The sequence below is a fragment of the Bidens hawaiensis genome, unplaced genomic scaffold, assembly GCF_021521415.1.
Source record: "Bidens hawaiensis isolate Kalapana, Puna unplaced genomic scaffold, B.hawaiensis_p1.1 tig00002423_1, whole genome shotgun sequence".
NCBI lineage: Eukaryota > Viridiplantae > Streptophyta > Magnoliopsida > Asterales > Asteraceae > Bidens > Bidens hawaiensis.
In genome coordinates, this window is record NW_027491133.1 from 53780 (window position 1) to 70978 (window position 17199).

At 34.6% G+C, this 17199-nt stretch overlaps 2 protein-coding genes and 1 pseudogene across 2 annotated transcripts; 1 reads left to right on the forward strand and 2 right to left on the reverse strand.

Moving 5' to 3' along the window:
* Positions 1-298: 298 nt before the first annotated feature.
* On the forward strand, positions 299-3628 carry LOC143619252 (uncharacterized; annotated as a pseudogene).
* A 2394-nt stretch (positions 3629-6022) lies between these two features.
* On the reverse strand, positions 6023-7193 carry LOC143619255 (metalloendoproteinase 1-like). Its single transcript, XM_077091223.1, has one exon. It carries the CDS (start codon positions 7185-7187, stop codon positions 6252-6254), a length of 936 nt encoding a protein of 311 aa, XP_076947338.1. The 5' UTR covers positions 7188-7193; the 3' UTR covers positions 6023-6251.
* Positions 7194-10193: 3000 nt separating this feature from the next.
* LOC143619253 (metalloendoproteinase 1-like) lies at positions 10194-10883 on the reverse strand. Its single transcript, XM_077091222.1, has one exon. The coding sequence runs from the start codon at positions 10881-10883 to the stop codon at positions 10194-10196; it is 690 nt and encodes a 229-aa protein (XP_076947337.1).
* Positions 10884-17199: the final 6316 nt, after the last annotated feature.

Sequence of the window (17199 nt, forward strand, 5' to 3'; positions counted from 1 at the left end):
GAAACACTCGATCATTTACTCCAAAATTAGCATATTTAATTTCATGTCAACTTATATCATATTAAGAAGTCCTCAACTTAGTTTTCTTCCTTAACATTGTAACAATATTAAATGTTAAGGATAAATGGCAACTGTGGTCAGCTGAGGTAGACAAAGACTTTGACAGTTATCTTAGATTTTTTTAAAATGACAAACTTGTTTAACAAGAAAGAAAGATTACTTCAAATTCAAAGTTTAACTAAAGTTTTATTCAAAATAGATTACAAGTCCCCATTGAAATACATATCCTACCATTTTCATGGCACCGAATTACCTCTACTTCGCCATCCTCGTTTGGTCGTTACTCCTAATCCGAACCTCAGCTAAAGTAAGTGTTCTTGTCTCATTTTAAGGATTTAAAGACGACATAAACTATATTGTTTTAACTACTATATCCATCATTTTAATCTTTTGTTTAATGTTTGTAGTCATCCGACTGGACGAATCATGGTGGAGATCTACATAACCGTAGATACGCTTATCACGAAACAAAGATCAGTCCTAAAACCGTGGCTAACCTTAGGCTGAAATGGAAGTCTGTAGCAGGAAGAGATATAACCGCGACTCCGACAATATACAACAACACCATCTATTTCCCGAGTTGGAATGGGAACATATATGCGCTTAATGCATCAAACGGGTCGATCATTTGGCAACAAAATCTCAAACAGTTAACCGGGATTAACACAACAAAACTCACACAAGGAGTTAACTGGACCGTGTCTAGAACAACCCCTGCTGTTGCTGATGATATATTGATTGTTGGGATTTACGGCCCGGCTTATATTATAGGGCTTAACATTGCCAACGGTGAGCTCGTCTGGTCTACGCAACTCGATACACATTATGCGGCTTATATCACCATGTCCGGAACTTACCATAAAAGGTATATATTTGTTTCATGTTGGCAATTCACTTGAATCTGTTTGTTTTCTGAGAAAAAAAATATAATACTAGTTTAATTCTATTAAAATGTGCAAAGTAGACTAGATTTGCCGGTGATGTGCACAAAAATAAAGTAAACAATTGACTGTTGATTGCAATATGCGAATAATTGTACACGCCTTGAATTTAAAACTACATAAAGTCAAATACAATAAGAAATTGAATTTTAATATGATCAAGTATATATAGTATATATTTTATTTTCCCTATCCAAAACAACTAATCACTTCTAAATTAGGTACCAACGGGTAGGCCTTATGTGGTTTATTAGCGAAGGTAGTCTTTAAAGCATGTATTGGGTTGACAGAAATTCGCCTTTCAAATTTTTTTTTTTATTAGATTCAGTTAAGGCCTTATGGATTAAAAGAAATATATAAGCAATTTTTTTTTCTTAATTTAGTAACACGTATTGATTATTAATGATTCAATTAAATTATTCATAAGAAAATGGTTCGGTTAATTTGGTTATCCACTTTGGATATCAATGGTCGGATTATAGCTAGAATTTTCAACCAATAATTAAATCAATTATATCTTGGACAAAATATAATATTAGCAGTATTATTTTATTTATAAAAAAGTATAAACAACTAATCTATTATTTATAAAAAAACCTTAAAGTTTTTCCGACATATTGCATATTATATTTAAAACATATAAAGGTAAAAGGTTGGTTTAATGCTGATTAATTTGAAAATTTATACACTTGTAACTATCAACGAACTATAAAAGCTGGTCAATATAAAATCATAACCGAATCATCGGTTTCTCATGTATACAAGCTATTTTGATTATGGATAAGTATTATATAAGTTGATGATTGTGTGTAGTGCATTCTATGTGGGAACATCTTCAGCTGAAGAAAGCTCAAGCATTGAAGCATGTTGTACCTTTAGAGGGAGTTTTTTCAAGTTAAATGCTTCAAATGGTAACATCTTGTGGCAAACCTACATGCTACCGGATAACAACGGTAGTACCAACAAATACGCCGGTGCTGCTTTATGGGGAAGCAGTCCGTCAATCGACCTTAACCGCAATGCAGTCTACATCGCAACAACCAAACAACACCAACTGAAGAAGATAAGTGCATCGAGCCTGATAACCATTCCACTTCGGTTCTAGCACTTGATTTGGATTCGGGACACATAAACTGGTATAGACAGTTAGGCGTTATGATGTCTGGTTTTTTGCTTGTAATAATCTTTCTACACCGGGGTGTCCGCCTGGCCCTAATCCGGATGCAGATTTTGGGGAAGCACCGATGATTTTAACCGTTAATGACCTTGGAAAAAAGCGCGACGTTGTGGCCTTGGTACAAAAGAGCGGTATTGCTTGGGCTTTGGATCGGGACAACGGTAGCATTGTTTGGTCTATGGTAATTATATAACTTTTCCCAAAATATCAGTTAGACAACTTAATTGAAACATAAATGAAAATTAGCGACGCTATGAGCATTATCTACTGAATGAACCCTTTACAATAACGACTGATTTATCTATGTCACAAAATCAGTCGAAAAATCAAGCGACAATTCCTGGAATCCTTTGATTGCTAAACACGTTCAAAATCATTTCCCTAACAAAAGCCACAAAACATGTATTAGGACGTTACTATTCTGTCGCAAAAATACTTTGCGATCGATTTGACATTCACCTAGCCAAATATGTAGTGTTGGGGCAAAACTACATATTTTAAAGTCATGAAAGTATTAGCTGACTTGTTAAACAATGTGAAAATTATTATTTAATTGTACGTGGTAGCAACCTAGTCACAAAAGTATGGTCGCAACCGGTCCTAAATTACCAGTTGCAGACATTGTGGCTGCTATTTTGGTTGCTAAAAGTGGTCACAACTTTGGTCGCAAAGCAGGATTCGACAAACTCATTTAGGTCGCAAAGTAGTTGCATCAGCTATATGCGACCAACTTACAACCAAAATGAGGATCATAAATGCGCAATTCTAATATCTTGTCCAGGACAAGTCATTAATGTGTAAACTAAAAAAATAACTTTACTAAGCAATGTGAATGCTCTTGTTTAGTGACATCAGTGTATGTAAAATAATGCACTTTTTATGAGATTATATGTTGCAGTCCTTTACTAGACAATTATATAGATTTAGTAGTAAATTAATGAAAGGGTGTGTTTAATGTATGTATGCGTGCTGAGTCCGGACAATGGTTATTGTAGGAAGCAGGACCCGGGGGGCCAGGTGGAGGAGGTACATGGGGTTCAGCGACGGACGAAAAGGCAGTTTACACAAACATTGCCAATAGTTTGCGAAGTAATTTTACTTCAAAGCCATCAAATATCACCACGACTAGCGGCGGATGGGTGTCAATGAATGCCACAACTGGGAAAGTCTTGTCGTCAACTAAAAATCCTAGCAACACGACTGCAAGTGGCCCAGAGAGTTTAGCCAACGGTGTTGTGTTTGCTGGGTCAACCAATGGGACCGGACCTATTTATGCTATGAGTGCTACAACCGGAGAAATTCTATGGTCGTATGACACAGGAGCCACCGTGTATGGTGGCATGTCTATAAGCAATGGTTGTGTGTATGTCGGAAACGGTTACAAATTCAGTCTTGGAGCTTTTGATCCGACTTTTACTCCCGACTATTCGCGTTTTGCATTCTACCGTAATGGACAACAATATAATTGTGCAACTATAATGCAATGTAAATAATAAACAAAATAATCCAAAATTCTTGTATGTGTACAATATTGAATAAATAAACCATGCTTGTTACATTAGAGTTGCGAGTTAGCCGTTGTAACATACTAATTAGTGTCATGAATAAATGCTTGAAAGTATGGCTTTAAACAAGTCGAGTCAAGCCAGGTTGGATTGAGACTCGAAGTTCAAAGAGTGGCAAGCTGAAATGTTGATCTCTAGCTAAGCTCATAAAAATGCTTGAGCATGCTTGTAGCTCGTGTTTTTCTTTTTATAAATAAAACTAAAACATATTAATATGAACTTTATATATTAATCTGAAATTTATAAAGTACAAAATTTGTAATCTATATATTGAACTTAGGTTTAAGTTTGGCCTTTAAAATAAGCCAAACTAGTGGGTCAACGAACCAGCTTATCATGGCTCGGGTTCGACTTATTTAGAAAACGAGCTGATTTTAAGCAGCCCTCGAGTCGGGAGCTTTTTGAACAATCCTATTCACACGTAACAATCGGAATTGTTGTTAAGTTAATACTTCTGTCTTCCTAACTGATCTAGTCACATTTTGACTTGATTTAAATCCGGGCCAGTTTCAATTGCTTTAAACACCCATTTATAACATGCATTCAATTTCATCTCATCGACGTTCAGATTACAAGGCATTTCGCTCGAATCAATCTTCATCTGATTCATAATCCATAAAAAATTGTATAAAATCGATAACGATCATAAGAAACTGAATCATAGCGACGACAAATCCATATCATTCACTGGTCGCTTAATATTTTGCCGTTCGTTCTCTCTCAATGGTCGGATCCTCTGAAACATATATGGACATGAGTAATCAATAATCAATCAAAAGTTTTCTTTAAACGATCAATGTCAATTACCATACTTACTTTGCATAAAGATCTGAACTTAAACAAAAGATCGGCTTCCGTCTGGAGAGATTTCTGATTTTCGATTTTTTGATTAATCTCTTTGGCTTTCATCTCCAACATTAACCCCCTTTGTTCAAGCATCTTCTCGGTGTTCTCCTTGTCTAACCTCAACCTCTCTTCCTTTCCCCATGCTAACATTGTCGGGTGAGCTAAATATTGTGAGGGATTTCTTAACGGAGATTGGGAGATATATGGTTACCGGTTTGTTTGATATTTCCTATCAATGCTTGTTTTTCAAAGGAATACAAAAATGTGTGGTGTTATTCCTAGATGCATAAAAACCGTACATTACTTGGAATTTTTGTAAAAAGATTTGTTGATTTTAACTTTAAGTCATTTTAAAGTTTTGTCTATTAATAGTGATTAGTTATATAATTAATGTGTAAATAAGGTTTTAAAATCATTAGTGTATTGTGGGATTGTCAAGAGAACACATTGTAAGGGTTTCTATCCTTCTCCTTTGTTCTTATAGAAAGAGCGCTTTGTCATAAACATTTGTGAGTTTGTGGGTCACGTCTCTCGTTAATACAAAGTTGATCTAGTAATTAATGAACTTTTACTTGGACCAATCGGAGAAGAATGAAAGAGACATAGGACTGAAAGGGTATAATTTGGTTACGTTTGGAGACTAGAATTACACACCAATAAGTAATGGACAGAAATGACAAACCAGATCATGCCCTAGCCGCAGGGCCGGCCCTAGGGTAGTGTGAGTTGCACAGCCAGCTGAAGGCCATAATTTTCGAGGGGCAAAATTTTTTATATATATATTTTAAAATTTCTTAATAAAATACGTATGGACCTTAATCATTTAATATATATTGGACTCAAAACTTTTTTTATTCATCTATTTAAGTTATTAAGCCCAAACTAAATTTTAAAACTAAAAAATAAAATTAGGACCTGCGGACGTTTTTATTTCGGCTCGGTTTAGCTATTTAAATCTTGACAGCCGGTTCTCCTAGCCACAACTTGCAAGACCCAAATTTCATCATTTAAAGCCATGATTCTCATCAATTCTAGCATTCTTTGTCTTTCTTTGTACGCATATAAATGTGCTAGTCTTTGGTTGTAGTAATATGTGTTTATTTGTTTTATTTTTATATTTTAAAAATATAACTCGCATACTTTCTAAACTCCTACTTTTACACTCATGTCACCATGGGACTAGCTAGAAGCCTAGAACTCTCAACACTTGGGGACGAACACCATTACTTTATTTAAAGTCAATTTCAAACGGATCAATTTTTCAACCACCTTGACGTGCCATACTTAAACCCATCAATAAAGCTAGTTCGGGTCGCTTATGGGTTTTTGTATTTGATTTCCCCCATTTAAGTAATTGTAGCTTGATTGAAAGAACTTGAAACAGCTTACAAGCTTAACGTTTAATTAGTTAATGGATCATCCCTTTAATTTTAAACTTTAACACCACTACAAGACATTGTTATATCGAAAGAGGGAACACAATTACAAAAAAAGTATAAAACAAAACAAAGATTTATTAGGAACGTGACATTCGGAATAAAAATCGCAACCCTCAACAAAACTTAACCATCAAACACGATGCAATTTACGACATTGTAGTAATAAAAGAAAACAAACACTCATTCTTTGAAAATGACTAAGTTGCCGTTTTATCAGAAAAGACTAACTTCCATATAGCGCCCGAAGCCCTCGTATATCGTCTGAATTCAATCCTTTTGTTACTCCTGCCCTAAACGTAGCCCACATTATTGCATTTTGATTTTGGCTATGACCAAGACCAAGTAAATGTCCTATTTCATGTAATGCTAAAGTCTCAACATCATAAGCATTTGGGACTGCTCCAACAGCCCAACGATCATCCGCATCGTAGTGTAACCTTCCATCTGTAGGGGCAAAAGCATGGGCCAATACCCCACCAGGCCCGTCAAAGGGGGCGCCATCTCTATGGGCTCGACGTGCAAAACTAATCTTTAAATCAGCACTTCGATAAGTTTTAGCTCTTGAAAATGTGAAATATCGAGAAGCTATATCCCATTTTCTAAAAGCTCGTGCAACGGGAGGCATGAATCGGGTAGGAAAACGTGATCCAAAAGCGTAAGTCAGATGCCTTTTTCCCTTGGGCCATTTTGGTTTTCCTGGAAAGAATCGATAATGAGAGACCGTGTGTAAAGATTCATCACTATGTTGATGAGTTTCCTTATCAGGAAAACCACAACGAGGCATAACCATCTTGGACACCGTTGGCTCATCAAGCGTTCCAGTGGCATTGAGATTGTAATAGACTTGGTATGATTTAATGGCTGCCTCAAGCTCCTCATCAAAATGATCTTCTTCAGGGTTTGTGACATTATAGTTGTTTTGGTAGTTTAGATATCCAAAATGACCAAGATATTTCTTAAGATCGCGTATGCCTTTTACGTTCTCACCCTTACGACACCCTTGCATGTTTTTAAGGAACCCGAAAGGTGACGGGTTTGTGTTATTGTGGAATAAATCATTTGGTTGTAAGTTAGGATATGGAAAATGGGAAAAGACGGGTATAACAAAGAGAAAAAGAAAGAAAATACATGAAAAGGGAAAATAGAGCTTAGTCCCCATGACTACAATCAATTTTGAAACAAGTTATAGGATTTAGAACTTTGAAGCTCTCTATATTTATACTAACACACTTAACTTTATATTTATTTTTTAACTATAATAAAAAAGGGTTTGAAAATTTTCTGATGTTGACACAAGGTTCATTTTGTGAATTTTAACAATTAAAAAAATGTTATCATTTCGAAATAGTCAATGAGTTGACAATTATAAGCGAGAAAACTTATATGACGTGCCCGCATGATTTTATTTTGTTTTATGGCAAACAACATCGTACCTGGATTCCTTTTAATAACTTATCCCATTCGATCGAGTATTTAGTAGAGATCCTATAAATACAACATAGAAATAACAGTTTAACTGGTTTTAATAAAAGTTTTTAAGATAAATCGTTAACTGCGGTTGTAAAGAACGACAAAGCAAATCAGTTGGGTTGATTGCAATGACGGAGCCAGAAACTTTTTCCTATGGGTTCGGAATTTTCGATGCTTGATATTTTTTTTTCCGGTGTTAAATTTTCGCGCCCGAATGGGTTGGGTTGATCATTCGGTTAGATAAATAAAATGCAATATCACTATCATAACAAAAATATATCGTTAAAATTCAATGAAATACAAAGACATTAAATATAAAGACATTGCATACTATAATTTTTCCTTACGTGTTTTCATGTTTTGAAAAATATCTTCAATCGCGACTTCACACGTATTGTTTGTTGGCGATAGTTGAAACCTTGAGACGAACGGCGAAGAAAAAAGTTGATCGGTTGCTGAGTCGATGGCTGATGTTTTTATTTGCTTATTAACTAAACTTTTTATACTCAATGGGTTCGAATATACTTTTTTAAAACGATAATGGGTTCGCTCGCCGAAAAAGAATGGGCTCGCTCGTTAATTCAACACTATAGGTTATATATAAAACCGAAAAAGGACCGGGTTCGGCCGAACCCAGTGATGATAGTGTAACTCCGCCAATGGTTGATTATGTCGGTGAAACCTGCCGTTTTTTACTTGTTTAACAACTCAACTTGATGGTTTGAATTGTTTTTTCTCAAGATCATGTGTAGTCATAATGCCTCACATGTGGGCATTTTGCGTCATGTGGTATCCAGTCAGCTTTTTCAAATTTTACAAAAGAGTGTGTAGTCATAATATCTCACCCTTTGGCATTTTACGCCATGTGTCGCCCAATCACTTTTACATTTTCTTGTTTTGTTTTTGTTTTTTATTAAAAGTAAACAAATAATAATAATAATTTATTATATAAATATTAAATTAAAATAAAAACAAAAACTACTCGTCTCTTTCGTCACCCTCGTCGTCTTCAGCGTCTTCATCCTCGTCAGCGTTGTCGTCTTCATCGCCGATCTCGTCTCCGTGTTCATCGTTGCCCTCTTTTTGGTTTTGGCTTTCTTTTTCACCTGGCAAACGCCGATTCATCCAAAGATGTTTGACCAAATCCCCTTTGGTGTGTTATGTATTTCTCTTGACCGCACGAAATATGCGCTTTCAAGTCTTTGCTACATACTTGTTGGAGTTCATGGTGGATCCAAGTCCGGTATGAAGGTTGGACATATTGTTCTTCCCTCATCTTCGATGATCATGTTATGCATTATGATACACACATACATAGCACTTTTCTTTCTTTCAAAAGACAACAGACGACAAGGTTTTTTAACAAAATGCCAGCGTTGTTGAATAGCCCCAAAACACCTCTCGATATTCTTTCTCGCAAACTCTTATACTTTCTTAAAATACTGTCTTTTTTCATCCAATGGGTCTCTAAATGTTTTCACGATAATCACATACTCTGGATATATTCCATTGCCCAGATAGTACCCATGATCGTAGAAGTTATCGTTAGCCCAAAACGAAACGACGGGAACGGTCCCAGATATGTAACTCTCCAACACAGGTGACTGTTTTAAGAAGGTTATGTCATTGTTGGAACCAGAAACACCAAAGAATGCCGATAGGGTTGTAAGCGAACCGATCGAACACGAACAAGGCCTTATTCATGTTCGTTCGTTAAGAAAATATTGTGTTCATGAACGGTTCACGAACACTTACCGAACGAGATTTTATGTTCATGTTCGTTCATTAAGAAAATTAATGTGTTCACAAACGGTTCACGAACACAAACGAACAAAAATAAAATCGGTAGAGGCTAGAGAATAAGACCGATGTATTCATCAATGTGAATATTGAAACCCCGTAAATGAATCGAATGAACACGAACAATGGCATATTCGTGTTCGTTCATTTAACTTTATAATTAATCGAACAAACATTTATGTTCATGTGCGTTTATTTAAAAATGGACATTTGTGTTCGTTTGTTTAAAATCTAAACAAACATAACTAAACAAAGATAAACGAAGATAAATAAACATATACGAACCAATGTGAATGAACACAAACAAAAATAAACAAACTTAAATCTGAAAACACATAAAAGAACACAAATTAACAAATATAAAACCTTTAAGCATATGACATATCCAGATAATATTTAATTATTTTCTATTAATATATAAACGAACATAAACGAACGTTCATGAAAATAAATGAACGAGCGGAACATTTTTTCATGTTCGTTCATTTAGTTAAACGAACACAAATTTTGTGTTCATGTTCGTTCGTTTATTAAATAAATGAACATAAACGAACTTCCTGCTGAACGGTTCACCGAACGTTCGGTTCGTTTACGGGCCTAAATGCCGACCAAATCCAAAGGTCGTATGAAGCAATCGCTTGAAAATTGACCGTGGTCCCTTTTGGTTACCTCGTGTGTACCTTCAACAAAACTTACAACAATCATTGTTTTTTCTTATAAATGTTATAATGAAAGAAAGCACACACCTGGCTTTAGAACTGAGCGCCACTTATTATTCCTCTTGTAACTACAAGCACACTAAAATCATTTAGTTATCCTTTTTAAATGTTCACTTTAAGGACAAGCTAGCTAACTACCATATAGATAATTAAATTCCGTGGATGTCGTCGAAACTCTATCCTTTTGTTACGCTCGAATCAAAGGTAGGCCACATTATTGCATATTTATTTCGGCTATGGTCAAGCCCAAGTAGGTGTCCTATTTCATGTAAGGCTATAGTCTCGATATCATAAGCGTTAGGGACCGCTCCAACCACCCAATTCTCATCCGCATCATAGTAAAACCTTCCGTCAGTAGGGCCAAAAGCATATGCCAATACTCCACCAGGCCCGTCAAAGGGGAAACCATCTCCAAGATTACCACGTGAAAAACTAATCTGTAGATCAGCACTTAGTAAACTTTCAGCTCTTGAAAATGTGAAATAACGAGAAGCAATGGCCCATTTTCTAAAAGCTCGTTCAACGGCAGGTATGAATCGTGTAGGAAAACGAAATCCAAAAGCATAGGTTAGATGCCTTTTTCCCTTAGGCCATTTTGGTCTACCAGGAAAGTATCGATAATGAGAGACAAAATTGAGAGGTTTATGATTATGTTGATGAGTTTCCTTATCTGGAAACCCACAACGAGGCATGACCATCTTGGACACTGTTGGCTCGTCAAGCGTTCCAGTGACATTGAGATAGTAATAATCTTGGTATGATTTGATGGCCGCCTCAAGCTCCTCATCGAAATGATCATCTTCATTAGGATTTGTGACATTGGGGGCGTTTTGGTAGTTTAGGTATCCAAAATGACTAAGATACATTTTGAGGTCTCGAATGCCTTTAGCTAAGTTTTAAGAAACCCGAACCACGGTTGATTTATGCTATCGTTCAATGACCCATTTGGCTGTAAATGAGGGTATTGAAAATGAGAAAAAACCGTTTGAAAAAAGAGAGAAAGAAAGAAAATACATGAAAAGGGAAAAGAGAGTTTAAACATCATTTCAAAGACAAAGTTGAAAATTTTGAGATATGATTATTGGAATTACTAGCTCTATTTATACCCGTATTCATAACTTTATTTATTTTTTCAAATTCACTGAGAATGTTTAAATATCCTTGATATTAACACAAGGTTCAATTTGGTATATAAAATTATATTATTTTGTAACTATAACAAGGAAACTCAAGTTTACATGTCCGAGGGAGTTTATGTTTTAACTTTTATGTCAATGTTTTTGTAATCCTATTGCTATTTGTTTATTTTATCTCAGTGTTTAATCGGTTACTGTTTGTATACATATATGATATTTATTGTGTTATAGTGATTTATGTATTTATTAAATCATATCAGTTTGTAATATTAATTTGATTTTCTCATAGTGGGGTTTCCTTCTTGATAATGTTCTCGAGTGTGTCAAATTTGAAGTATCAAAATTAGCATAAATGGTTAACATTCATATCAGGAAAGCTCACCCCGACTATCAGGGTGGTTCCAATTATTGTTGAAAAAAATAAAATTGGTCACTAAAAAAGGTGAAAATGAACAACACATTACCATTTGATCATTTATTAAAATTTATTACAAGCATAACGTAGACTTTAATGATATTCTTTAAATAAAATAAATATTTATGATCCAAGTGAATGGGCATATAATAAAAATAGTAAATATAAGAGATCAACAGTTACAAAAATTCCGTTTCAAGTTATATTTAACGTTGAAATATTAAGGGAATATGTATATAGTAATTACCAGAGTAATTTTAGTATCAAACTAAAGAACACGAAATGTGTGTGTGAATATATTATCAAAAAGAGAATATGTGCTAATTCAGAATTAATATCGGTGAAAAAAATATACACTTAAAAGAACATATATACTAGTTAAATTAATGAATTATAGATTGGTCAAACATACTAATTAAAATCATAAATATTTAAACATTTAAAGAAATTTGTTGACAAGAATAATTGTTGTCGTCAAAATCATGACAAGTAGTAATTCACAAAAACACTATTAAGAAAATAATAAATGTTTAAGTTAAATTGAGTACAATATTAATATCATAACCAAAATTTACTTTATGTATTTGTCTACCTGTTCTGAAAAGAAAAGAAAGTAATTGTAGACATATTTCAATTGAGATTTATTTTTAATTAATAACCAAAAGAAAATATCTACTTAATCTAATAACCAAATTATCAAAATGGGAGATCTATTCAAAATTTTCCACTCAAACTATTAATTTTATATTTTATGAAAACATATTTATGTCAGTGTAATCAAAACATATTAATTTAGGTTAAAATTAAAATACAAAGAGACAAAAATGAGAACTGTGAGAATGATTTGTGACCATACAAAAACCCCTTAAAAATTAATTTTAAAAAATAATAAAAAAATCATAACTCAAAATAAATAAAAAACGAAAAATTTTAAAAAACTATAATGTTTCCGCCATCATTCCTGTTCAAAAAAAAATTGACGAAAAAGACGTGTAAAGACACAATGACGAAAATGAACAAAAGACACAATTACAACTACAAAATGACACAATAAATCGCAAAATATAACACAATTTAGAACAAAATATAACATACTGGTGAGTATATAACACGATATCAAGGAAAAAAGACACAATGTCAAGTAAAAAAGACAAAATCAATGATGAAAATAAACACAAAATACATTGATAAACAAAAGGACACAATGATCTTTTTCACTCATCATTGTGTCTTTTTTTAAACGAGAAAGGCGGTGAAAACATTTTTTGTGTTTTTACTTTTTTCGTTTTTTTTTTAATTTTGAGTTATAGTTTTTATTATTATTATTATTATTATTATTATTATTATTATTATTTGTGGTTATGGGGTTTTTTTATAGCTAAAGATCATTCTTATCCTTCTCATTTTTGTTCTCACTTATAGAATAACTTGACCCTATTAATTTGTCTTCTAATCAAATAATTAATCATCTAAATTATTAGAATTAAAAATATGTGGGTTTTTAGGTCAATATTATCTAAATATTTATATTTAAAGAAATCTTATCTACCTTAATTAATATATATGCACTTTTGAGTGTTGGAGATGAATGTGGTAAAATTAAATGAACGATATTTATAGTTTAAGATGATAAAGACATGAAGAAATTATGAAAAAATAACAATTTTATTCTCACATATTCATTCAACCCCATGTATCCATAGTTTTTTCATCTATATCTTTTGAAACTATAATACTAAAGCATGTTTTATTCATGTTAATTTATACAGAATGTTTTTTTATGTCATTCATAATAAAACGTCTTATCACATTTTTGTTATAATTCGTTAGTCCATTAAAAAAATAATTACAACTTATGAAATCACCAAGTGCATCTTTTTCGTGATTATGAAGAAATTGCGTGAGAATATACCATGTATTCGTATGAATATTCCATTAGAAAATATAATTTGAACTTATAAAACTATTTAATTTGATAAAATATAGTTTAAAAAAAAAAGATTTATCATTTAATTTTATAGCTTAATTGTATTTCTTTTAAGTATCTCATGGATTACACAGGTTTTAAGGCTAGTATTGTAATATTCTAGCAAACAATATCTTATATACTAGTTATAAAGAAAAAATTACAAATTTTGTCATTTTGAATTACATAAATTATGGAATGGATCCTTTTTCAAAAATAGTTTCAATCTTTTTCCTTTATTTGCATGTTTGCCATGGTTTTCGTTCTTTAAGCTAACACCCGTTAATTAGCCCCATCTGCATAACATGTGATGGGCATAAAGGTCTTTTCCCCCTGCCCTTCTCTTTCCTCCTGCTACTCATCTAAAACACTAAAATAAATTAAACATTTTATAATTCTCAAACTCTAATCCCCAAAATGACAAACAAAATCAGAATTAGAAGACATACAGAAAGCAAAGTGTTGAAGCTGGAGACATAAATAAGCAAGCGGTGGGGTATAGGTCAAGAACTGGAGAACGACGTTGAGGTAACCCACACCGGTTTTTAATTTTAAATATAGAAGGTTTTTAAATGCAATATGGCGGTGGAGGACCGCCGTCGGTGTCCGCATCGCCATCGTCTTCGTCGGCACTAGCGGTGGCGCGATTTTATCCGGTGAAGCATCAACAGTAGCAGCAGCAAATGCAGGTTAGGGTTCGTTATATTTTCCAGCTTTTCGGTAGGCATATGCCATGGTGAACTGATACAGATCCGTGAGCAGCGGCGTCACCATTGGATTGGTGGGACCGGCGATGGGCATAAATGTAAGTTGCCGGATTTTCAACGGAAATTGATTAGAGTGGAAGGAGTTAGTTGATATAGAGGTGAGTTGTATGATGAAATTGGCACCGATGAAGTACACCGGAGGAGATAAATCGCCATTGAAGGAGCTATGTGATGGATGGTTGGTTGAAGCACAAAAGGGGATTCATTGGGAAGAATTTGGGGATTAGGGTTTGAGAATTAAAAAATGTTTAATTTATTTTAGTGTTTTAGATGAGTAGCATGAGGAAAGAGAAGGGCAGGGGGAAAAGACCTTTATGCCCATCACATGTTATGCAGATGGGGCTAGTTAACGGGTGTTAGCTTAAAGGACGAAAACCATGGCAAACATGCAAATAAAGGACAAAGATTGAAACTATATTTGAAAAAGGATCCATTCCATAATTTATGTAATTCAAAAGGACAAAATTTTTTATTTTTTCAGTTTTATAAATTATAATAGTATTTGTGTCACACCCCCATCTTAGGCCTAGGAGTATGACCAATAGTTGGTACCACAAGTGTAAATAAATCAGAGTATGTTACTTTAGCGGAAGTCTTAGAAACTTGTGGATTTAAGTTGTAAATATTTACATTAAACAAAAGTCGGGAATTTAAAAGATTCCCGAACTAGTTCAAAAGATTACTTGTTTTACATTTACAAAACCACCATCATTTATATATCAAAGTTTTATACAAAAGATCCGAGCCATCGGATTTAATATAGCACTTCGACACTTCCAAGTGCTAATCTTGTTCACCTGCAAAATGTAAGAAAATACGTCAGCAACGAATGCTAGTGAACACGCTGACGCAAAAATATTTTCTTTTACTTTATTACCCCTCGATACTACGCCTGCCTCGGCCCAACGTGGCTTAGGAATAACAAAGTTAAATAACACATTATAAACACGAGCCTCTACTCTAGGTCACCTCAGCAAACACCGCAGCGTTCGACTTAGTTAAGTACCCGTAAATATACACAACGGTCGTACTCCCTGCAGGAGAGCGTCCTACGACCAAGGGTGGTGCGATGTGCCCATTCATCGCGTAGTACCACCTATCTAAGGATCCAAACACATGTATACCACAGCCTGAGGGCTAGGTTCATACCCTTATTTATAATGGTTTTAGGAACACATAGTTCCTTGTAAACAAATTCATATAACAAGTTGACTCATTTTAAAATAAGTTATAAAAGTTTGGGGGCGTATTCACCTTATCGCTTTAGGATCGGCTTCACTCACTGTCCAAGGGTCTTTCCCTTCTTTATCTCGAACCTATAGTACGAGTATAAATATTTGTTAATCGGATACACGATCCGGCTTAAGACCTTTAGTCTTGTTCTATACCTCGATGAACCTTTTAGTTCATATATTTCATTTACTTAAAAACCTTTAGTTTAAAAGTAATTATAAACCTTTAGTTTATATTAAAAACCCGACGTTTCTTCTTCTCCAAGAAACGTATTCTTTTTATTTTATTATTTAAGAATACTCATTATTCATTAAATAATATTTTCATCACAAAGAGCATACATATATACTTACACACATATATACGTATCAATATTCAATATCTTTTCTTTCATTCATTTATTTGTTATGTTTATTTCTCTTTTATCGAGGTATCGAGTATAACCTCGACTTAAGACTTAAGCCTTTGATGTAATATTATATTTATTCATTTGACATTACGCTTAACCTTGTTGGCGTTTAGAAACCCTAGGGACTTGAGCAGCACTTCGACGCCGCTTTACTTCCTCGATCAATTTTGGCACTTCAACGGTAGCACCAATCTTCGACAATAGATGGCACGCCTTTCAAGAACAATCGCCTTACTTGGTTGAATGTGGGTGGAGGGTGGCACGCACTTCAAGGAAACGTTGGTACACAAAATGAGGAATCGGGACACGCTTATCGAGGTATTTTGGCACGCAAATCAAGGTATTTCAAGAGAGAGATTAGAGAGATGTGAGAGCAGATTTGGTGTGCAGAATTGTGATGCCCTTGGCCGCTATTTATAGACCAAATTTTGGAGCCTATCGCGATACGCGATAGCCTCCTGGCTAAGCCCACCGCGTATCGCGATGTAGGCTCAGTCAGTCACCATGTAGACCTGCCACGTGGCGACACGTGGCAGGCGTTGTGCCGCGTGGCGACACGTGGCGGACGTGTTGCCACGTGGCGGCAGCCGGTGCCACCGTGTGCCACGTAGCACACGTGTCACAACCTGTCAGAACACGTCATCGCGATACGCGATGACGTAGGTTCAACAAGCGATCGAGAATCGCTGTTGACCCTTCTAGAAGGTTTGACCAAGCCCCATCGCGACACGCGATGGGCTTGCCCTTTTGTCCCGTCACGTATCGCGATAGGACAAGAAAACAGAATTTTTATTTTAAACCCTAAGGTTTGGAATTTGGCAATTTTTGTCCCTATACTTTGGAAAGTTTACATTTTGAACTCGAAATTTTCACGATGTTACAATTTGATACCTAATGGAGATCACTGTGCTTTTTATGGCATAAGGGTGGTGGCGATAGGACTTGGAATTATTAGGTACCGCACGAGGCATGCGGGTACACCGCTTTGTCTGACGGCACTGACCAATAACGAGGGCTGTTTTTGAGAATTGTTAAAAGAATTAGGTGAAGGCACAAAAAAAAATTAGGTCTTAAGTAAAAAAAGTTTTTTGTTGGGTTTAAACAATTTAATTTTTAAATGGGCTTACTTGGTTATGATCTGGGTTGTGTAAAAAAAATCATATAAAAATAGGCTTAAACATGTCTTAAGTGAGATTATTAACCACAATCCTTTGGTTATAAGTAATACTCATTTACCACTAGACCAAGCTGGTGGT